At 45.7% G+C, this 24,453-nt stretch overlaps 1 protein-coding gene across 3 annotated transcripts in view; it reads left to right on the forward strand.

The window, feature by feature from the left end:
- TBX5 (T-box transcription factor 5) overlaps positions 1–13,559 on the forward strand; it is a 44,336-nt gene extending 30,777 nt beyond the window's left edge. For 2 of the 3 annotated variants that reach the window (XM_013939714.2, XM_013939713.2), the window contains exons 8-9: positions 2,643–2,869; positions 11,315–13,559. In XM_013939714.2, the coding sequence (XP_013795168.1) occupies positions 2,643–2,869; positions 11,315–11,898 (811 nt within the window). In that variant the 3' untranslated portion in view covers positions 11,899–13,559. 3 annotated transcript variants of the gene reach the window in all.
- Positions 13,560–24,453: the final 10,894 nt, after the last annotated feature.

Below are 24,453 nucleotides of genomic sequence, written 5' to 3' on the forward strand. Positions count from 1 at the left end.
CAGATTTCTTTCCCCAAACATTATTTTTTTTCCTGCTCCCAAACAGGACAGTTTGTGGCTTTTCTCTGGTGCAAGGACTCTGGGTTCTTGGTGGGAACACAGCATCTGACCAATGTAAGGTGACTTGTAGGACCATCTTGTATTCTCAGTCTCCTGCTGGCAGACTCTGTTGGTCTCCACACAGGAGGACACAGTGGCATCAGACTCATTTCTCCAAGGGATCATTCCTGGAGCTGTGACAGGTGATTTGCCTCCACCTGGTCTCTCATGTGTCACTCATGCAGGCAGACGGGTCATGGAGAGGGAGGCTTTCTGCCTCCCTTTCTGTCTTTCTCCTACAGCCTTTCCCTCCTCTTTGGCTCCTGTCAAATTTAGAGAGGCAGGTTGTCCAAATGATGAGGGAGCTTCCCCAGATCCACAGTTCAGTTACAAATCTGTCACAAGCTTTCCATGTGGCACAGGACAAGTCGCTTTGCCTACCTGGGCCTCAGCTGTCCACCTTTCAAATGGGAAGCAAAGTAACATTCTTTTTTGGCTGCCCTTCAGCTATCTCGTCTGCTTCTGCTGGGAGCATGGTGGTGCAGAAATTGTACAGCACCTTGCACAACCTAGTTCCCCTCTTCCTCGGTGTCCCTCTCTGCTATTATAATACACAAACTACAGAAACTGGATGTTCATCATTAGCCCTCCAGCAGACTTTGAATAGACCAGTGACAGCTTCCTGCCTTGTAAATTCTTTCTATAACCAACTTTTTTTTCTAATTTTACAATTTTTAATGCAAAAAAGATGTGGTCCATTAACACCCCCATATAAAACTGTAACTTGCATTCTGGCCCAGCAACAACAGTCTCTTCCTTGCTGTGCAGACAACTGCCTATATTGCCAGTGTAAGTCAGGCTTTAATGCTTTTTTCCCCTCCCCACTTCACTGCAATTTTTTTGCAAAGCAAAAGTTCTGGACACAACAATAATTTTGTGTCAGCGATGAACCAAACCTTTCATTCCATTAAACTCTGGCCCAGGATTACAATTAGCTGTTTTGGGAATAGTGACTTTTAGGCATTGAAAAAAAAATTCGGATACATTTTTAAAGACCAAAGGACAATCTAAAATGGTAGCTGTGTGCGCTACGTATTAAGTGTGCTCAGGAAAATATATAAATGTTTCAAGATGAGTGTTGCTTTAGAAAGTAACAAAGAAATGTCTTTGCTAGAACTCAGTCCCCATAAGGAAGAGAAAGGTAGAAATACAGAGAAAACTGCTATTTTTTGTGTAGAAAAATGGCAAACTGAAAGAAAGAGAATTTTTAGGTATTTAGTTAGAAAATAGTTTAGTTCCCCTCCCCAAATAGTTGATTTTTGGCAAAGAATACCGAAAATACTTTGACTGAAACAGAAGTATTTCAGTTTGGAGAGAAGTCACTGTGATGCCTCCTGCGAACTGCAGTTTGGAAACCTGATGTTCCTATTCCATTTCTAGCGTGACTCCCTGCTGTGGCTGCATCTCCTGTGGAGCACCACAGTCCTCTCCTATGACTGTGAAGGGTGTCATTTCCACTGTAGGATCCACCAAGGCAGCTTGGTCCAATGGTTTTAACCTCAAAGAAGAAAGCTTATGTTGTAATCTGGGCTCTGGTTCTTGGCTGCTCTGAGCCTGGTACCTCATGGCACTTCCCCGAGGTGCTGCGGTGCTCCCTGCTCTTAATGCATTTTAGAAAGTCTTTGGGTTCAGCAAGTGCCCTGTTGACTCAGAGAGCGTGGGAGGAGGCTCGCGTCTCCTCTGGGGCCTGTGTGTTACCAGGTGGAAGACCCAGAACTCAGCCTCAGTTTTGCTTTCTGCAGAACAGGAATAATCTTGTCCAGCCACATTGCTGATGTGTTTGAGAAGTGTATCTGAAAAGTGTGGAAGGGTCTTCTGGGAGAGGAGATTTCTAGCCAGTATTGGCAAAGCACCCCTACTTCAAACCAGATTTCAGAGCAAGGGAGCAAACTAGACTTTCCACCAGTGCTCACCCTGGTCCAGCTCCGTTGAGGCACGCGGCTCTGCTGTGCATGAGGTCTTTGTGATTTATTTCTCTTTTCTGAGCGCTTTGGAATGGTGCTTGTTCTCCGGTCCAGAGATCCCCATCCAAGGACAGCCAGGCTGGCAGATACTGGGGAAAAGGAATGGGGACAACTACCATAAGCAGAAAAAGTAAACCTAAATATTTAATTCATGTCCAAGTCAGCTTGGTTCCCTGTAAACAACTTGGCAGCAATTAGCTTTTTTTTTTTTTTTTTTTTTACACACGTGCACACATATGCATATACAATATAAATAGTATATAACTTATAAAAACTATCATGAAATGTAAATATAAATATTTTATACTTCTCTATAAGTACATATGTCTATTCTATGTATGTGTGCAAAATAGCTGTAATGGTGGAAGAGGCAGAAATCTAAAGAGAAAGATACTTAAAGGAAAGCAAAATAGAGGAGGGCATTTTACTGATGAAGTGTGGCAGGGCTGCGGTCTCCTGGGCGGATGGCTCTATTTCCCTGAAAGTCTAAACAAACACCATGACACTAATGTGCTGCTTTCATTTATTAATTCACCGATCTATTTATTAATTAATTGCTTTTCTGCCTTGTTTTTTCAGTAAAGAGTACCCGGTTGTTCCCAGGAGCACAGTGAGACAAAAAGTGTCCTCAAATCACAGCCCATTCAGTGGTGAGACCAGGGTCCTTTCTGCCTCCTCCAACTTGGGGTCCCAATATCAGTGCGAGAACGGGGTGTCGAGCACTTCCCAGGACCTGCTGCCGCCTGCCAACCCGTACCCGATCTCGCAGGAGCACAGCCAGATCTACCACTGCACCAAGAGAAAAGGTCAGGCCTTGGTGGCTCCCTGCTCCGCTCCTGCTCTACGGCTTTCCCATTCCAAACACGATTGTCAGTGTCGTTTTGTGTTGTTTTCCCTTGCCCGCAGGCTTGACTGCACCAGCCTGCTTTATGGTGACACCATTTAACATGAGGGCTGTGCACTGGAGGCAGACAGCTCCCCTGAGCTGGGTAGAAAACTGGTTTCACTGGTGTTAGCTTAAAACCACTTTTCTTCTGCTGGGCTGGGAGTGAGCTGTTTGGAGGGGTGGCAGTACCTTTTACCCAAGTTGAATCCACATTCAGGAAGATAACTGGTGCCAGAGATAAAGGTGACTTATCTGTCTCCATAGCCCCTCAGACAGGGTTAATCTGCAAGTGTAGATACCTTGACAGCTTGGATTTTGCATGGTTTTTGACTATGAGTCTTACGGATGGGAGGTATTTGTCCAAATGCAGAAAGCAATTCCATTTAAATGCTTGTTCTAATGAACGGGGCATGGGATTGAAAATCATGCTCTCCATGTTTGTTCCCCTCTAGTGTGAGTGACCTGCTTTGACAGAGCTTGAGGGCTCAAAGTGTGAGTGCTTTACTCTAACCAGTCAGCGGTTCCTGGCATGATGAGTCCCATAGTATCGATGGGATAATTGCTTTCAGGAAGGAGTGAATAGCTTGCAGTCTCTCCCTTTTTCTCTCAAAGCAGTGGGAATGCCAAGATGCACAAACATTTATAGGACTGGAACAGAAAAAGCCTCAGATCACCCCTACCCCAGACATCCAGAAGAAAACAGGAAATTTGCAGGGCAGAGTGCAACCCTATGGGGCAAGAAGGGGAACTTGCACAGCCCACCACTGTTCCCTTTTCTCAGGATTTAGACTATAAGTTCCATGGGAAATGATTAACAGGCATCGACCTGCACCATGGCATTGGGAGGCACCAAGAGCTGCTAAAGTCCCAGTAGCTTCTCCTTACAACAGATCCCTTCTTACTTCCCCACACAGCCCTATCAGTCAGCTATATGGTATTATTTTTAGTAATGTAACCCCTGGGATGCTGTGATGTGCAGTGTAGACACACAATATGAGGCAGCAGATGGTGGGGAGTATTGGCAGTCCCATGCAGATGAGGCAGGAGGGCTAATGGAAATGCAAGTCTCTTGCATCCTTGGTAAATCCTCTGAACACTGTTTCATCACATGTGTGTGCATGTATATATACATATAGAGTCATAAAAAAAATTTGAGAATCTTAATATTTTCCTGATGTGAAATCGAATCAAACAGTAGAAAACAGAGGCATCATTTTCTAACCCCTGCAGTTGGCTGGATCCCTTGCACTCATATAGGGTGTACCAAAACTGTGATTTGAAATTGTGATGCTGGACTTGAGCTAGCTCCAAGGTTGGGAAACGGGAGCAGCAATGGCCTCCCAGAGTGTCCCATAAGATTGGAGGTGGTGTGTTATCCCCCTACCCCCACAGTGGTGTGTGAATGTGGGTGTGAACCACAGGGACGCAGCTGGATTGCCACAAAGCCCCACTGTTAGTGATGGGAAAGCAGGTCACGTTCACCCTTGGCGTCCCTCAGCCCAAGATCTGGCCTCAGTGCTCCTTTGCCCTGGGAGCTGAGCTTTCACCGGTCCTCTTCCCCTTTGCAAAAACTAAACAAAACAAGCTAGCCTGAATGCCAATAAACCCTTTGGACAATCTGTGGCTGCTGTGTGTCCCCGCACCGCAGGGCAATTCATCATTCGCCTCCACATTGTAAAGCGATAAGGAATCAACAGAGGTTTCCTTCCAGTTTTGGGATTCCCGCTAAGTGGTGTCTCCATGGGTGGTTTCCCTCAATCCCCCAATTATCTCACTTCCTCTTATTGTCACAGAAGAGACGACTATCTGCCCTGTAATAAGTGCCCCAGCCCCTTTTGGCCTGCATGGCCCTTGCAAAAGTGCGGGAGACTGGCAAAGAGAGTCCTTGTCTGTACTGCTGATGGCCCCTCATTATCTCCACGATGGCTTGAGTGGCACAAGCAGTTAAGGGCCTTTTATCAAAGCCGCCAAATGCTTTAATCAAAGAGAAGCAGTGTCCTGTCCGATACCACTGGCTTCTTCCGCGAAGCTGTACGTCTCAGGAGCCTGAGTCGCTGCTTTCCTTATTGTGCTTTTCCCCCTCCCCATGCATCTAGTAAATCGAAAACAGCCACCAGGGCTTAAAGAAAAGAAACACAAAGTTAATGGGAAACAGAGAGCCAACATAAGCTGCCAAACAGCTCTTTGCAAAGTGAAATTAATTTAAAAAAAAAAAGTAACTAGAGATGAGCAATTTGGTTCAGATAAATCAGAATGTGATCCAAGGTTTCATCTCAAACTCAGACAGAGCATGGTACTTTCTTCTAGCACTGAACAAGGATCTTTATTAGACTAGGAAGAATAATCTTACCCATAACATTCCTCTTTTTCCTCCTCTTCTTTCCCAGTCCTTCCTTTTTCAGTGAAATATTAAGCTTTTCTTCACACCTCTCCCACTTTCCTACTCTAACCTTTTTCTGCATAATTTCTAACAAGCCTCACAATCTAACAAAAAAATGAAAATAACAGTGTGTTCACTCTTGATACATATCTGACCTTTTCCTGGCTTGGAAATTTGATTGATTTACTTGCATCATTAGCGCCCCAAACATATTGACTCCTCTTCAGTCAGTTTAAGATTTGTCTCAAGCAGATTATTTCCTTTCTGCAAGGCTGTGGGTATGGACAAGTGCTCGCAGGGCAGAGGGCAATTCAGCTGGGTTCCAGACCAGCTGTTGTCATTACTTTCTTTAACAAATACCTCAACTGATTTCTATGACAGACTCTCAGATACTTCTTCCAGCTGTGACATCTCATAGTATTTCCCTCTATTACTTTTAATCAGGAGGGAAAGTCTTGGTTAAGCTTGGTTAAGAAGAGGTCTGTATTCTAGCAACTGAAAGGCACCTTATTCAACCTCTTCTATTTTTTGGTGACTCAAGGCAGAGATATAGCTTTGTGGGTGACTGTTGTTCTTAGCTGTCAAGTCAAGATGGATTTGCTCTAGAGATCTGATATGGGCATTACATTATGGGTGAGCAGCAGGGCTGTGAGGGGATGTTATCTCTGAAGGCTCCTCTGTGGTTCAGGGAGCAGCTGATCCTCTTCAGGGTAAAGAAGGAAGGACATGTCCCAGACTCCCAAATCTGGGAATTCCTGGTGCCTGGGCAGCAGTGCAGGGATGCAACTTTGGGAATAACCCCAGTGCGGTATAATGGGGATTGCTGCTCCTGGCACCCTCTGAACATGTCGTAGGCTGGGAGGCTGGGGAATGGCAGTCCTCAAGGCATGAATTGTCCAGTACCGTATCCCAGCTCCATGTAGAGATTGCTTATGGTATTTCATAGAGACCGGTCTTGAAAGGATGGATTAACTCCAAAACTGTATCCTACCAAGGAACTGCCTCAGTTCTTGATATGGATTTTTAAGCTATGGTAAAGTTCAGTTAGTTTTGGCATTTTTCTTTTTGTTCTCCACCTCTCTGTCTCTCACTTCTATGCTCTGAGAAGCCCAAAAGGACTTTCCAGTAGACAGCTTGCTTTCTGTCTTTCATTTTAGCCCACTTCCCAATTGCAGCATTAGGGCTTGTTTTCCCTTGTGTTTTCCTCTCTCTCAGGCTTCTCGTGAACTAAAATGTCATCTCTCTAAACCTCTGCTCCCTCCCAGCCTTACACAATCTCAACCACTTGGCAGATTTCTGGGATGCTTGTGATGCTGAACAGGAGGCGACTGGAACAGTCTCTCCCTCGGGACGTTATAAAAGTTGTCATGTTGGCACTCTGAGGGAGAAGAGGGAACGAGGCAGAATTCACCGGCTCCAACCAGTGAGGACCGTATCCTTGAGCCACTTAGCTTGCACATGACCCCGTCCATGGGGAAGAATATATCTTTCATCTCCTTCCTGCTTTACTGAGGTCAGTGGTGATACAGCAATGCCTTTCCTTTCTCTTCAAGGACAGGCACTGTTAGGGTGGACAGACCTCTTCATTTTCTGAGCTGTTTTCTCCTTATCCCACTTAGTTTTTCTTTGACTTGAAGAAACTGTAGGACCAGGACTGAAAAGAAGTCAGATACCCTCCATATGAGGTCTCCTTGGAGGACATTCTGCTCATCCTGCCAGCATTAGGAGATCCAGTGAGGTGTCCATGGCTTGAGCTACACTGCAACTGGAGGTGTGTCTGCAGCTTGGGTAGACACATCTGAGAAAGGTTGGAGCCCAAAGCAAGGTTGCTGCTGCAGCACCAGAAATGAAACAGAAACTGCCCTCAAGGTGGGGAGATACCTGGTGGCTGGTGTGCACCTAGCTCCGTGCTGTGTAGCCACATTGCTTGTGGGGCTGCAGTTTCAGCAGCTTCATACAGGCAACCTACTCTTCCATCAGGAGGTGCCTCCTATTCCTCTGCAGGCAGTACTGGCAACTCGCTGTCTCTGTAAGAGACTCCAGTTTTTGGTGTTGAATGTCTCTGCCTCACAACCATTTCTGTCACATTCCCCTGTAATGCAGCACAGCCATATTGCAAACCTTGCAATTGCTAGCTTAGCTAGCATAGCCGTAAGACATCTTAGGTTTCACATCCTAGGAAGCAGGTCTGGTTTACTCTTTAGGGAAGCACATTTTGATCAGATTGGCCCTTTTCTTCTCTTCTTTGACAACCCTTGCCAGCTTTGCACACGGCGATTGGCTATTCAGACTCTTGCTAGATTCTTGTCAGAAGCTACACTGGGTAAAGCAGCAATGTTAATGATAATCATCCATTGTGTCTCCCTCACAATGTCAAGATGAAAGTACTGTTATGCCTTCGAAGCGTGGGCAAGTTTTAAAAAGCAAAACAATTGGGTCTCATTCTTCATTGTCATTGGTCCCAGGGAGCTGAATGTCACAAACCGGAAAGAGCTCTCCTGATGTATACCAAGGGAAGAGGTGGGCCCAGCGTACCCTGCAGTCCAGAGATTTTACATGTTTGTATTTCACTCTGGATGGACTTGATCTTGGAACTGAGAAATTCCATTTAAAAAGCCATTTGTGTGGTGGTATTTACAATGCAGCTGGAAGTAGTAAATACCGGAAATCTTGGAACAGCTTATGCTCTCGCTCAAGCTCCTTCATTAGATAGATCATCAAATTCCTTGTGAGGGAGCCAGTTTCCACCCCATTCTGCAGGCTCCGTTTTCCTTGGACACACTTTGGAGCAGCTTCTCCCAGGTGCTGGCTGCTTCCTTCTGCTTGGCAGAACCTTTTGCTTTTTGAGGTTTGCACAGTATCGAGGGGCTGGTCACAAGAGCTGATCACCACTCTTTGCTTTGAAAAATAGCAACGAAAGTGGAGAATGGTGAGCATCTCCCAGGAGTGTCAGCATCTCCTGGAGGTGTCCAGCACCTCCTAGGGCTCAGTGCCAAGAAGAAAAAAGACAATGAAATGCTATCAGGGAACCAACATCAAGAAATAAACCCAGGGCAGACCAGACAATTCTCTGCTATGTCCATCTTATGCTGAGAAGGTGAGAGGACTTTCAGGAAGAGGATTATGGCCTTGGGATGCACTGTCCAGGCACCGGAACAGGTGGGGATGACTCTAAACTGCACAAAATGGAAATGGCTCCTTAAGGGGCTTTTTTCCAGTAGGGCAATGCAGGAGAGCATTGTCTGACTTGTCCCTTTTGCCATTCTCTTGCCTGAAGATGTTCCCTGCCCACCCCAGGTCTGCCCTGTGCACTGTGGGAATGAATTTCACCTGCTCCACTCTGGCTCCCGTCTTCTCTGCGAAGAGTCATGGGGAAATGCCAGCTTGGACTAGGGAGTCTGGACCAGTGTAAATTCATCAGCTGATGCCAGCTGAGGATCTCTGGTCTGCTTCATCCCATCTAGATTTGAGATGGGCTGTTCTCTCTTGAGAACTTCTTGCAGTTACATAGATGGAAAAAGCATGAGGGAAAGGGGTCAGAAGGTAGGCAGGAACAGGTAAGGTGAGCTATAATTCTTCATTAGCCACTGTGTTCTCTTTGGAGGTGGGTGTGGTGTCTTTAAATCTCTTGTGGTCTGGACTGGCAGTGCCCTTCCCATATGTGACATCAATGAGCCTGGAGCTAGAGAGGCCGGTAGAGCAATCACTGGAGTTTACAAAAGAAAAGGCACCTATAAGGTTTCCACTGAAATGCTAGTTGTTTTTGTTTTTCTTTCTTCACCTGTGATTAATTCTGGAAGAGGATCTGTAACTCACTGAAGCTCTGCCTGGCTGTGCTGTGGCAGGGAGCAAAATGTCTGGACTAAATGGAAAAATCCGCAACCTCAGGTTGTAAGTCAGGCACATTTTTGCACAATGGAAAAACACAGAGTTTGACTGTTTTGTGTTGTATATTTTAAAAAATAAAAATAAAATAAACAGTCAAACCCCAAGCCAATGACTTCTAATGCCAGCAGAGTAATGAGGTTTAATGCTGAAAACTTTATTAGCAGAACAATGCCCCATTTTACAAGACATTGTTTTTCCATCCTAGTGTTCTTCTAACTCAGTGGTGGGTTAGGGATCCAAAACTTTTAAGCTGTCTGTAAAAGCTAGAGCTCAGGCTATTATTGCAGATGTACCTTCTGTTACAGATCCATGTTCAGGAAGGAACTTAAACCGGTTCTTACCATTCCAGCTATTTTTAAGATGTGATTGCATTGCTTGGTTCCCCTGTCCTATTCTCAGTCTATATTTAAGAGAAGCCAGAGGTGCAAGATAACCGTTGATTATCTGAAGGGTTCTGCATTGCTGGGACCAGGGAGGCAGGTTTTGCGTTTGTCAGGAAGAAGGTGTTTAACGGGACTGCAGTTCTCCAGCTGAATTTACAGGCAACTGCTATTACAGATAAAATCAGAGGACACCAAGGGGAAAGTCCCCACAGTGGGTATCACAGCACCAGAAGACCTGAAGTTTTCCTGGGGTTGTCAGGCCGAGAAGACTAATAATAGCAGTCGTTCCAGCTGTATGTGCTGGACTCAGCAGGCACCTGAGTGGGAGTGATGGGTTATTTCACAAGTAGAGTGGGTGCACCTTTCAGGAGAAAGTGCATGGCTGTTTACAGCAATAAAAGTATGTGCATGTTTACAAGAAACAAGAAGCGTCCGCGCTGCCCCTCGGCACCTCCTGAAAGTTGGCACTTGTAGTTGGACCAGCACAACAAAAACACCTGTGTTTCTTGGAAGTGCTTCTTGCGGGGCAGGTGGTTTTAGCTCTGTTAGTGGAACTATTTCTTTTTCTTTGTATTTTGGGGATGAAAAGTATTGCGACTCAAAATGTATTTTAATTAAAACAATTGAAAAGGGATATTTCTTGCAATATTCTTTCAGATTTTACCATTGTTGAAAGGGTGCTGGGCTTTCTGCCTGAACCTGAATTTCTGTTCTTGAAGCAGCAGCAAAGCTAATATGGGTCAGAACAAGTTCCCCTGCCCTCGCCTCACCGTCCTTAAAATCTCTTGGTGAAGTGCTTGTCCCTGGGAACTTTGCCATCCATTCCAGCAGAGCTGGATTTCATTTGATGACCCTGTCAATGAATAAATAAGTGCATATATTCATTTAATCATTTTTTTCACTCTAGAGAGTTCACCTAATTTGTTTATCTCCTTCTCTTGTTGACTTCGGCTCCGCCAGGGATGCTGCAGGAAACAAAGAGCTCTGCAAGCTGAGCCTTGCTGTTTCTAGCTGTGAGATTTACTTTTCTTTTTCATTACACTTGGCTTTAGCATGCAGCACAAAGCCTTGAGCGAATTTATGTGCCCAGCTCCCTTGGCACAACTAAAGATTGGCGCTGTAAAACTCCAAATCTGAATATCTCACCTCTGCCATCACTGATGCCGTCCCAGGGTGATTTTTATTGTGATCTCCATTTTGTGTCATTTATCGTGGAAATATATTGTTATAAAGGCCTTTTTAATTAACAGCATCAGCTCTGAGACTCTCAGTTATGAGAGCGGAGCTCTGTTAGGCACAGTGTATCTGCAGGCAGGAGATACTCTTCTGATGAAAATGCTGGCAGCCAAAAGGAGACAAGGAACTTGGTGGTGCTGTGGCTTGCGTGGGATTTCACCAAGAAAGTTAAGTCTCAACACCCCTTCAGCAGCTTTTAGCCTTGCTTTTCCTCCCAGAGCTCCTAGCTAATCCTCCTCCCTCCCTAATTCAGCAGACAGGGTCAAATACTCCACTTTGTTGCAGCAGGATCGATTCAGACCGATTCCAAGAAATGGGTCTGGATTTATGCTGATGTGACTGAGAAGAGTCTCTGCATCAGCTCTGTGCAGGCTGTGGCCTTGGTAAAATGAGGATAATACTGACAGATGGCAGAGCAGGACGTTCAGCTGAGGGTACGGTATTGTTATTTGCTACCAGGATTTTTCTCTCTCAACAGATGAGGAATGTTCCACCACCGAGCATCCCTACAAGAAGCCCTACATGGAAACTTCTCCGGCAGAAGAGGATCCTTTCTACAGGTCCAGTTACCCCCAGCAGCAGGGACTGAACACTTCATACAGGACTGAATCAGCTCAGCGCCAAGCATGTATGTACGCCAGCTCGGCTCCCCCCACGGACCCCGTGCCCAGCCTAGAAGACATCAGCTGTAACACGTGGCCGAGCGTGCCCTCCTACAGCAGTTGCACAGTATCTGCCATGCAGCCGATGGACAGGTTACCCTACCAGCATTTCTCTGCCCACTTCACCTCCGGGCCGCTGATGCCCCGTCTTGGCAGCGTGGCCAACCATACCTCCCCCCAAATAGGAGATACCCACAGCATGTTCCAACATCAAACCTCGGTTTCTCACCAGCCCATCGTGCGGCAGTGCGGACCTCAGACCGGTATCCAGTCCCCCCCCAGCAGCTTGCAGCCGGCAGAGTTCCTGTATTCCCACGGAGTGCCTCGAACCCTTTCGCCCCACCAGTACCACTCGGTGCACGGCGTGGGCATGGTGCCAGAGTGGAGCGAGAACAGCTAACAAGGCAGTAAGGAGAGTGCAAGAGGATCAGCCATGAAAAATTGAGGAAAAAAAAAAAAAGGAAAAGGAAAAATACCCAGTCGGTAATAAAACAAGAGCGTTTTGCGAGACTCCTTTAACTGAATGTTCACCGGTAGCACTCGAGAGAGACAGGCACTGATCTCGTCGGCTGTTTGAAACCACAGATGAAATAGTTCATCGGCCTCGTTGTGACTTGCCCCCCTTTTCTTTTGTTTCGAAAGAAAATGAGCAGATCAACACACTTCTCCCCTGACACATTTCCCGCAGAATTTGTGTTGCTGCCACGAAACCCCCGTGTCCTCGTTTCCCCCCTGCCCTCCTGCTCTTTTGGTTTTCAAAGGGACACGAAACTCCTGCTGCCTTTCTCAACAGAGTCAGAGTGCTTGAACGAAAACAGCTAGGATGTTACTTTTTTGTGGTGTTGATGTTGACAATGTTATATAATAAATAATAATATATATATATTTTTTCTTTCAATTTTCTCAAAAAGACACCGACCCTTTTCAGCAAGGCTTAAAAGGGTGGATTTGGAGTGTTTTTTTTTATTTTTATTAGTATTGTTACTTTTCAACAGAAAGAGGTATTATGAACCCACAAATGAGAAAACTAAGGTACCTACCTCGACCAGACGTTGTACCATGAGTGAAATTGCTCACCGCAGTGTGCTATGTTTCGTTATAAACGCCACGCACGCCCCAAAATGCATCTCGGAAGGAACCAGCCCAGTAAACTCATCTCCTTTCCAATTTGTGTGCTGTAATTCTCTCATTTTTCTTTCCTTCGTGTCTCTCTGCCTCTCTCTTCCATCAACTTTCTCAGGTGCAAGCTTGGGGTATCTTTCAAACTGGAAAACATCCACAGCTTGTCTCCTGCCGAATTCGTACCGGCATGAGGACAGCGAGGCTGCGAGCCAGCTGCAAAGGGGAAGAGAGGGAGGGGAGAAGAGATGCGGACAGCAAAGGGAAAAACTACGTTCTTAAAAACGATGATGCCGCTAGTTTGTAATCCTCAACTTTTGTTTTATCAGTCTTTATTTTTCCCTCCTCTCGAAAAAGGAAAAGAAGAAAAAAAGGGATACTCTTCTGGGTATGTTAAGTGAGACATTAAGCAAATGTATTTAAACGGAGCAGAAAATGATCGTGGGAGAATGGGAGTGGGGGAAGCAAGAAGAGAAGAAAAAGCAAAACTGTGTAAGTAAAAATGTCTACTGCAGGAATCTTCAGGCATAAAATTTACTGGTACTATTTATTTATACATGGGAGTTCAAATAAGTAATAATATGTCATAAAGCCAACAAAGCATCTGATTCAGAGGGGTTTAAATTTTATTGATACTGAAGTCTGCTTTCTTTTCTTCTTTTTTTCCCTCTCTAAACTGTGCACACTTTCTCTATATAATTTACATATATTTTTAATTAAAAGTAATTCTAATTAACAAAAGAGGCATACCTGTGTATCAGCAAATGAGAATGTGGGTGTGAATGCGTGGGAATGCTGGTATGTGTGTGGGAGGGATTATAGACAGATATCCAAAGCCATGTAGCTAAGAAGAAAAAAAAAAATCCCTACCTAGCTACTCTTTCCTATTCTTGTGTGCCAATTTATGTCTAATAAATACCACATGCTCTGAAGTGCAAGGGACCTGCCCACCTTTTGTTTGGTTTGCCTTTTTTTTTAAATAGTTCTTTCTGCTCAATGCCTGTAAGTTTGATTTTTATTTGTTTCCAGTGGATGTCCATCGTCACAATGGGGAAAGCTGTTAGGAGGTGATGAGCTGAGCTTGAGTATGCCGTGTCTGGGGCTGTGTGTTTCTCACCTACAAAACTGCCCCTGCCCAAAGAGGCCTCTGGCACAGTGGCCTGAGGCAGCGTGGAGGTGATGTAAGCCCAGGTCCACCAAGTCCTTTCCGTCCAAATCAGGACACGGAGGGGGATTCACTCTCAGGCTCATTCCAGATAGTATCATTTTGCCACCTTTCCTGTTGAGGTAGGCTTGGGAGCTACCTTGGGAATCCAGGTAGATGCTGGGGTGGCACCAGGAAACTCTCGTGGAGAAGGATCTGGTCCAGCTCCTTATGCAGATGAGGTCTGCAGGGGTGATCTTGGGGGGTGGCACCCTTGGCACATGGGTAGTGTGGGGCACATCCCAGCCTCAGCGAAGGAGAACAGGAGCACCCACTCTTCGCAGATCTAAAATGAGATGGAAACTTGGCGCCAGAAAAATAAACAGGTTGACTGCAAGTGGGCTGTATCAAAGAGGCGTGACTGGTGGCGGCTGGCAGATCCCTCCAGATGTCTGTATGACCATCCACAAGAGCAGGTCAGCCAGGCGGTAGGACTGGCCAAGGAAGCATGTCCAGCCTAGCCCACCCCACGGGCAGCAACTCAGCTGACTGTAGAGCTGCACCGTGAACTTGTGACCAGCATCCTTAGCTGGCCTCCTGTGCTCCGGGAATGTAGGGCTACTTGAAGGAGACCAGAAAGCAAGTAGGACTTGTAGAGCCACTTAGCAATGGATGCTCCCACCCAGCCACCTTATGGCAGGCAGGACTTGGGGGGATGGTGTCCACTGGGGTTATCCAGAGCTAGCTGCAACACTGTTGTGTTCCTTCATCTGTCTCTGCTTTTACTGTTGTCCACTTGCAAGCACTGAATCCAGGGTTGGGTTAGACTTGACTTGCACAGTCCAGCGGGGTGCTGTGCTACCGTGACTTTGCTGGGAGCTGTCTCTGGTTATCAGCCACCTTTCCAGGCAGAAGGAGGCATAGGAATCATGTAACCCTTTTGTGGACGTGGTTGGGATTTCAAGTTATACGCAAAGCCGTTTCTCTTGGTGGGGCTACCCCCAGAGAATTACTCAAATGTTGCATTGCTTAGTAAATCACATGCTGTTTCTCCAGAATATGCAGTTATCCAAGATTAATGACTGACTAAATTGCATTTTGAGTTAAGGAATAAAAAGTTACACTGTATTTAGTTGTCAATTACATTGTACTTTCCAGGCTTCGTTATCCCACTGCTAATCATGTAATCATCTTATCACTATATGGTAATTTACATGTAATTAAATGGCCAGTGGTTACTCCATAAGTAAAGAGGTCTTACCAGAAATGTGTGCCATGCATCTTAAAGAGTATTAAGGAAACTAAACCCACATGGTAAATTATTTCTCAAGCTTCAGAAGGAAAAGCCTCAAGCTTTCAACCTGACTAATTTCCTTTGTGCTCCTTGCATTATTTATTTGGCTCTTCAGGGAAATGATGAGGTGGATTCTTGCAATGCTGCGATGGTCTCTGGTCTCTGGACTTTTTACTGCTGAACTTGGGGAGCTTCCCATGGCCACAGCCTTGTGGAGCTATGCTGGCATGAGGAGTAAGGCCAGAAGCATAAATGGGAGGAAGGTAGACCTGACAGTGGCAATTCGACATGAGTGGGAGAGACACAACCTCTGGCTCAGAAAGTCCCTACTGCACTGACTGGCAGAATTTGGGATGGAGCCGAGGATGGGTGGGAGGACACAGTATAGTCTTCTCCTACTCTTCTCAAAGAGTCTGTTGCTGGCTACAGCTTCAATATGATATTTCTGGGTTTTAGCCTTAATTAATTGACCCCAGCTGTGCTAGTGGATGAGCACAGCCTGCTCTTTAATTTGAATGAGTAGGATAGTAATGAGTGAGATAGGATGTGGAAGAAAAAGGTGAGGGGATTTCTTCAAAGGCAAGTGTTCAGTCCTGGCTGGGAAGTGAATGTGCATTATCTGCGCCTGCTCCTTGAGGAATAGCTTGTATTTCTTACCAGCCCACCAACTCACCACTTGGCCCAAAACAACACTGGGAGCTGTCAAGAAGGGTGTTTTCTCCCTTTGGGTGCGATGGTATATTACAAAGCCTGAAGCAATTACCTTCATTTCTCTTCTTAAAGACTGATTCTGCAACAGAGAATGATGAGGATGATAATAATAATAAAAAACAAAAATGAGGAAAAAACTATATGGGAGTTACTTTCATTGAAAGAAGGAGACAAAAGAGGTTGCAAAATTCACCTTGTTCGGAGCTAAACTGGCAATTCAGCCATTAGAGGGCTTGAAACATGAGGAAGACCAGTCTAGCTTGGCACAAGGGACCGAACACAGCCACCACCACCCTTTTCTTCTTTGCCTATAAGTCCCAGGCATCATAAAACAATCCTCAAAGTCAGAGCTGGTGGTGGCTTCCCAGCACTGTAGGCAACACCAAAGGTGCTGGCAGTGGGCTGGATCTAGGCAGCTTTTACCACCGAAGAGAGCCGGGGGAGCTGGACTTGCTAGTCGCACGGACGTCACAGTGGTGAGAGCGGTGAGCAGCACCTGCTGTTACTGGGCACGTAACCACTCCTCCAGGGTTAAACCCACACCATGTGTCCTGACCTTTCCTTCAGCAGCAACAGCCTATAAGGCTTTCCAGAGAAGACGGACCTTGGAGTTGCAACATTTAACTACTCAAGGCATCTGCTGTCCCTTGCTGCCAAGTACCAGCTGTGCTTAGAGTTCAGAGAAGTGATCTGATGGGTTCACCTTGGCGCTGTGCGAGGAAGGAGCTTGGCACAGAGGGAGAAGCCCTACAAAGCAGAGGGAGAAGGGCTGATGTAGCGGGCTGAGGGGGTCAGTGGTGGCCCATCCTCCTCCTCCCAGGCAGGTAACCTCCCTCTCTCCAAACATCTCCCCTGGTCCTTTTGGTGACAGTGCTGGAGCAAGGCGGTATGCTAGCAGCATGGAAAGTAGCCATGAAACATCACCAGGCAGTAGAAAAACAGGGCTTTACCATAATAAATAAGTTCAGGCTGTGCAATTCCTTCAACCAGAGAAAGAGAGAAAAAAAAAAACCCAGCCCAACCTCTGCTAAAAACATCCTTTAAAGAGTGAACATGAATTCCCAGGCTGTGGTTGTAAGTGTTGTTTTTTCAGCTGCCTTCCTGGGCTAAAATACTCCTTACAGTTACCGTAGTTTGTACCTGGGGAGCTTACAGATGCCCTGGGTGGGCAAACAGAGCGCTCTTTGTGTGCTCCTATCGGCTCTCCTGCACATTTCGAGTCTCATCAGCCGGACCGCTGGGTGTTTTGGGGAGGCGGCTTTTCCCTCCGGTACCTGCGGGAATCAGCAGCTCAAAACCCTGCGACGATCAGCCTTGCCCTAGCGACATGGTCACTTTGGCAGGGCAGAGACAGGCACCCCAAGGCTGCGGGCACCCTTCTCCCCGCGAGTGCTGCTGCAGGAGGTGGGCACGCTGGTTCGGGCAGCGGAAGCGATGCCAGGGCCAGAGCCGTCCTTCCTCCACGCGTCCCAGGTCAGCGGTGGACAAAAGCAGAAAACAGCCTTTGTGCCTCAAGGGCTGAATGAAAAAATAACCCAAAGCCTTGGAATTCTTGGTCATAAATCCAGCCCGCAATATCATAGATTTTACAGTGCTGCCAACTCTGACAATTTTATGATGGGTCTCATGCGATTTGCAAAGTGTGCGTGTTTTTTTTTTTTTTTTTCTTTTTTAAGATGCCAGTTTCTGGAGTCCTGTGATTATGTGAGAATCTAAAGGGATTCTGAGGGATTTGTTTTCCTCATTTCTCATTGTTGGGTTTTCCTAGTCCCTAGGGTATATAATAAAGTAGGGAATTTTAATGAGTGAGGCAGAGAAGAGAAGTGATTTGTCTGAATCTGGGATTAGAACTCATCACGAGACAAAAAAAAGATTTGGTATTTTGGGTTCTCTCTAGAAAACCTTATGTCTATGCTGCATTTTTTAGAGTAATCAAAAATCAAAATTTGAAATGAATGCAAAATGTCCAAAAAGTGGCTTGAATAAATCCCCCCCCCAAAAAAAAGGGAGAAACATTTTGTTTAAATTTAGAATATTTTAGTCTTTTGAAATTTCAAAGGCAATTTTTCAACCTGAAGTCATTTCAAAGCGAAATACTGATGTATTTCCCTTCAAAGCCCTCAAACCTGCTTGGTCCAATGTCTTTCATTTCCTTTTTTTAGATTGAAACATATTGTACAGCATCAGCAGCCAATACCGACTATATTTTGCTTTGGGCTTTACAGGCTTCACCCTGCACCTGAGACAACTCAGCTACAATAATGCAGAGAGCTAAAAGTCAGCCAGCTGTGTCTGTTGTGGTTCCCCCATGAGATAAATAAATACTTTCAGGTGAGATGGCTCCTACCCTGGATCAGAAGGACTGGTAGTGGGGCAATGCTGCTGGGTATTAAAGCACCCTAGGAACACCTGGGCAATGCCTGTTGCTTCCTCTTAGCATGAGGAGAGGGCTGTAGGGTCTCTGGCCATCCTGAACTAGCCAGGAGCTGGAGGCCCCATCCAAGGCTTTCCACCAGCACTGTTCCCACCTGCATGAGCCCTCCCACCACAGTGAGTAAAGGCAGAGGCAGCCTGCTAGCTGGGCTCTGCTGTGGAGGTTTTGCATCAGCAGCACCTTGCGATCCCGTGGCTCAGCAGCGAGCTGCCCTGTGCTGTGGGGGGCTGGCTGCTCTCACGGATACTGCTGCTTGTTGGGGAACGTAGTTAAGCACAAGCTGGGGGTCAGTCAGAAATGAGGGCGTGAAGCTGTGATGGAAATTGGTTAGTATGAATGGGGTTTCTATGTAACCTGTGCAGTGCTCTTACTCAGGGGTGTCTAATGTGCTAAAAGTCACGGGGGGGGGTTGGCCTCCACTTAAGACCAAACAAATGACTTTTAACCTGCCTCAAGGCAAAAACTGAATTGCCTGAATTATGGATGGAAAGTGCAGCCGTAAATTGGAGCGGGGGGAGGGGACAGGAATGTGCAACAACACATAGCAAGCTCTTTAGTAGCATGGGATTGAAGGCTCCCGTAGTACTTATATCCATAAATGCTGGTATTGTGATCTTTTTGTTGTATAAGGCCAACCAAATATATTACTATTTTTACTATGATGATAACATATTGCTGCTCTTCCTCCACACTGTGTCATCTGGCATGCAGCGAATGCAATTGCTAACACAGGTCTAACTCTGTTCATAGCACTACTGGGCTTTGCGCTGTTATGAGCTCCTCATCGCTAGCTCCAGGGCACCACAAGTAATCAGTATTTCACTTCAGCTTTTTCTCAGACCTTGGCTGTCCTGATTCAGAAACTTGTTTGTTGTCCTTGGGGTTTTTTGGTGGAACATTCTCATCAAATGGTAATAAGGTGGTCGTGATGGAGCATTATTTCCTCTTCTCCTATGCGCAGTGTCTGGACTTCTAATATGTCCTTTGTGATCAGTGAGACTGGAGACAGTACTCCAGATGTGATCTCACAAGTGCTGAATAGAGGGGAAGAGTCAGTTCCCTGGACCCACTGGCTACACTTCTGCTCGTGCAGCTTAGGGTGCAGTTCATCTCCTTTGCTGCAAGGACATGCTGCTGGCTCTTGTTTGGCTTGTTGTTCACCAGTACCTCCAGACTGTTTTCTGCAAAGCTGCTTTACAGCCAGTTTTCCCCAGTCTGCCCTTCTGCATGGCGTTATGCACCCTGGAGGCAGGACTTTGCCTTTGAACTTCATGAGGTGCCTGTCATTCCCCTTCTCCAGCTGGTTGAGATCCCTCTGATCACCACCCTTTGCACCCAATGGTCCAGTAGATTTGTTTTCTGCTCATCCAGTCCATACCCCAACAATTTGGCTGTAAGAATACCATGTAAGACTGTGTCAAAGGCTTTGCTAAAGTCAGGGTTTCTGTTTACTCTTGTCTGTAGTTCCTTTGCCTAAGGAACTACAGGATTCTTCTACGCTGTGATTCTCTGTCTCCCCATTACCAGTCGCAAGTTCTGACATTCATCAGAAACTTGGGCTCGGTTCCTCAATGCTTGTCATCTAAAGATCGCTGTAAACCTTAGAGGGTCTGCATGCACCTTTTTCATCAGAACTTTTAATTGGAAACACTACAGCCTGCTAAACACAGGACTGTTTTTATGGGTCACATACCCTGGAAAAGCAAGTCTGGCTGAGGCCTGATTGAAAAGCTGGGTTAGCATGATGTATTTGCCGCTGTTAAAGTAGCGTTGGCTACCCTGACCCAGGCTAGCACTTGGCATGCCCAGACATGGAAGCAGAGTGAATTTCAGACTCAGAGCTTTTAATTTAAGGCGGTGGGTCAACAGACCACGGATGGTCCATGATGCCATAAGCAGTCTGGAGCTGGTCAGTGAATTATGGAAGTGTGTGCATGTACACAGACACTTTAATAGCCTCACTGAGTGACAGGCACCAATATTACTGTTGGGTCTATGCCAGTCAAGGTGGTGATGACAAACTCAGCTTGGCAGTGACTGCAGCACTTGCCTATGTGGGGAGCAAATAAAACCCTGTTTGATTCATTTCCAAGTGTCTTCCACTTGGTAGAGATTGTGTAGCAAGGGATGGAGGCAGCATGACAGAGCCAGGATCACAGGCTGCATTTCAAGGAACTTTGTAGTGCTGAGCAACCTTCAAAGCCTCTAAAAGCACTTCATAAAGGAAATTAAATACCACTCTCGGACCAATGTGGATAACCGCTGCTTTTTTTTTTTTTTTTTTGTGGTATATTTAGCCAGCACCAAAACTCTGCTTAGGCTTGAATGAGATCATTTACTTAGCTTACAAAGAAATACTGTACTTCCGCCTGGCTCCCCATTTTTAAACAAATCGCCTGAAACAATAAAGTCTGTTTCTGAGTAAAGCACCCAATCAAATAGGAAACAGCAAAGCTTCCTAAGTTTTGACATAAAGTGTTGCTGCTGGTGAGGGTAGTTCTGGCTTGGCAAAAAGATTCAGCAAGTGCTACGAGAAGTCACAGACTGTTCAGCTTGATCCAGTCTGCTTTTTTTTGGTGTAGAAACACAGCTCTTGCCCCATGCTGCCCCACCTTTCCGAAATGTTGCTCAGCACTAATTGTTTTTCAAGAGAAAAATGAAACGCAGCAAAGTCAGGATTAGGAACCAAAAGGGCCACCTCATTTCCAGTTACTCCATAGCATTTAAAAGAAAATCTAAAAAAAAAAAAAAAAAAAAAAGTCTTAAATATTTTCCTGTCTTGCAGACAGCATGCCTTAGCCTACGCCAACATTTGAAGACTCCTGCTACTAGGGAGGTGAGCTCTTGGGCTGAGCAGGGTCATCATCATCACAGGGTGTTGCTGATCTCTATATGGGATTATTTTTGAAGCTGATTTGCTCATATTCTGTTTGTATTTACACAGCTGTTAATGAGAATTAAGGAAGCTATATATATATATATATATATATATATATATATATATATCCTTTCTCATCCCGTTGGGGCAGGTTTAAGGACAAGTGCAATAACTTGATCAGTTATTGATGGACAGGGCAAGAAACCTCTGGTTCATTAGCTGGGTCCAGTTTATAGCCCTAACACTTGTTCACACCAGCTGATAGACCTGCTGTTCTTTCCTGGAGTCTTTTCCTGACTTCCAAAGCTAGGAGAGGTGGCACTCTATCTGAGAGGTCAAATCTCGCTGAGATTTGAAGCTAGCTGTATCTAACCTAAATTGGTGCTTAAACTGAAGCCAAATCAAGAGGCTTTTGGAGGCCAGAAAAAAATCTAACAGGTACTTTTTAACAAGGAGCGAAGCAGCTTGAAAAACTCTTCAGGCTTAATGTCTTCTTGTTAAGGCCCCTCAATAATAGTCAACCTGAATATTTCAGTTCTGTCCTTTTGTTGACTGATGAAGTTTAAAAGCTCCCAAAAGACAGGTGCTATGATTTGATTAGGCTCATCTCTTTAGGAAGTTAAACTACAATAGTTTCTAAGGCCCAAATAGCCTCTAACTAAAAGGTTTTATCAAGCAGCCTTGCTATTGATATTCAAATGGGAATAGTCCTGTAGGCAGGTTATGTATGTGCCCATGCAGGGTTAGGCCTGAAAAATTCTTGTGTGGAGATACGTGTGTTTTTTTGGTGGTGGTGGTGTGTTTTTTTTTTTTTTTTGAACCAGTCTGATAAGGTTTAGTATAGCAGAAATGTATTCCTGGGATCCTGTGCTTTTGGGAGTCTACCATCCCAGAGGACAAAGTAGTGGGATAACTGGGGGATAAGTTATTCATATATTTATTAATAATAACAAAAAGTGCAGGCATCGCCCAGAACTGGTTTGTGCAACTCATTGCCCACATCACTTGGGATTCAATCAAGGATTTAATACATTTCTGGAGAAAAGGAAAATGTGGAATTAAAGCAATAGGATAAAAAACCCACAATAATGTGGCAAAACCAGAGTGAAACTAACTGTCACCCCCACCTCCCTGGCCCCAAATTCTACTAAAAAAGAAAGGCAAACACCATTGTGTTCTTGCGCTTTGGGGAGTGAACCCAACAGCAGGTGGGGAGATGTTTCCTGGTATCTAGACCGTTCCAAAGTGCTGGGCACAGTGGCTTGCGTGTCCTCTCTCCAGATGCATCTTGTTGACGCAGCCCCGAGCTGTCTGCTGCTCCGATTGCTTGTGCCAGTGCCTAAGTGCCTCTCTATTAGTGTCACTGATGCCAGTGACCTTTCCGTTTGGTCTTGCTGGAGTTCATGATGCTCCCCCGCACCAGAGAGGAATAAGGCTGCGAGACCTGGTGGTGTTTCCTTCCCATCCTCCTCCTGCCTTCTGGTTTTGGGTATCTTCAGGCTACCTGCCTCTGTTTCTTGAAGTGAAGGACACGAGGGGAAATGGAGGAAAGCCCCTTACACTGCTGTGATTTCTGAAACATAAAAGCTTTTATTTGAGAGCAAATCCATTTTTTTCCCCTCCTTGTGGCATTAAGGCTAAAGAAATTCCTTGGAAAATAATTTGTCAAGGCCCTGACTGATCAAAGACACATATAAAAGGACCCTTTTTTTAAAGGGGAAAAAATCCCCCTCCGAGCTCAGAATGAATTGGCAATTCATTTACCAACTGTCAGATAAAGTAGCTCAATCCCTATCACGTCTTTAGCTGGAGCTGTGGCCAGAAGGAAGCAATTCTCAGCCCACTGTGCATACATGTTTGGGGTATGTTAGTGATTAGGGTATTCCTGCCTGGGGGATGCAGAAAGATATGACTCAGATTTGCAAAAGAGCCATAAATCTCCCTCCTTTTATTCAAAATGTGTGCTTTATAGCCATTTCCTGGCCAATTTCTCCCTCGAATAAATATGTAACGTATCTCTGTGCGTACAGTTTTTAGGTCCAAGCATTGGGCTCCCTCTCAAGAATGAACTGTGTGTTCAGGTCTGCTCAGGAAAAGAGAAGCTGAACATGGCTCTCTGTACCTTCATTCCCAGAAAAATCCCTCCCTGAGCCTGAATTGGCTCAATATCGGCCCACTGGCACCTGCTCCTCCTTTCTCTTGTCTGCGCCAGATCTGTCCTGGAGAGGGACCCAGTGGAAGGGTGGGAGATACAATCTGAAGGACTGCAAAAGGTCACCCAGACCCCGAGGCAGGTTCAACTAGTTTTAAAACTGGAACTTCGGTTCAAGGATTTGGGCAGGATTTTGGTAATCCCAGCGGTGGTCTACACCCCATGCAGCACTGGAGTTTGACATCAGCAGCAAGCAGAGTGCAAAAGCTCTGTAGGTGCCTGCTCGTGTCCCACGACTATGCTGGTGCTCACCCAGAAGCTGGGCTTACAGCTGTGTTGGAGCCCACTCATGCCTCTGTGGTTGAAATCACGTCTGGTTCTTAATTTGTAGATGACAATATCCCTCCAGACCACAGTGCTCGTGGGACTGCCTTTCCCTCTCGCAAGGTCTACATCATCCATGCAGCTCTCCCTGTCTTATCCTACCATCCTGTTTTCTTTCCAGACAGCCTAGTCTCTCCTGTTTACTGCTCCTGACCCCTCTTCTCTGCCTGCATTTGCTGGGTGTCATCTCTGTCTAAATGATACAGAAAGGACAGTGTAGGCCTGAAGGAAAAGGGAGGATATTCACAACAACCCAGGACAAAGTCGGGGCAGGGCTGTTTCTATGTTCTCAAAAGTCCCTGTCATAGGCTGCACAAATAGAAATGTCCAGCTTTTATTTTTTAACTTTTTTTTTTGGCATTGATCAGCCAATATAAGCTGAACATAAGCTGAAGTGTTTGAAAAATGGCCACTGGAAGAGGGTCTTATCCTCTGTGTTTAGCTGGAGGAAGAGTCCCATGAAGAGGGAAGAACAGAATAGGAACAACTCTGCTGTTGGAGAGTAACATCACAAAGTTTTCCACTGCAGCGTCCTGCTCTTCCAAGTTGCGCCGAAGTCTGATTCCTCTCAGAAAAACAACAGGAAAAAACATTCCATTTGCAAGGAAAGCAGTAAAAGTTTGGAGTCTGGCATTGCTGGCACTTTATTTTTAGCTCTTCCTTCTAATCCTTTAAGCCTGTAGTTCCTTTCTGTTTCCTTTTTCCCTAGACCAGGAGCTGCAATCATTTGGCCCTGATTCAAAGTCTCAAAGCCAACGGCAAACCTCCCAGATCTGATGCCAGAGAAGTCTGGTAGGGGCCTAAAGTTTATCTCGTAGAGGGCTTGATCTGAAAGCTGC

This window comes from Apteryx mantelli, chromosome 17 (assembly GCF_036417845.1).
Source record: "Apteryx mantelli isolate bAptMan1 chromosome 17, bAptMan1.hap1, whole genome shotgun sequence".
NCBI lineage: Eukaryota > Metazoa > Chordata > Aves > Apterygiformes > Apterygidae > Apteryx > Apteryx mantelli.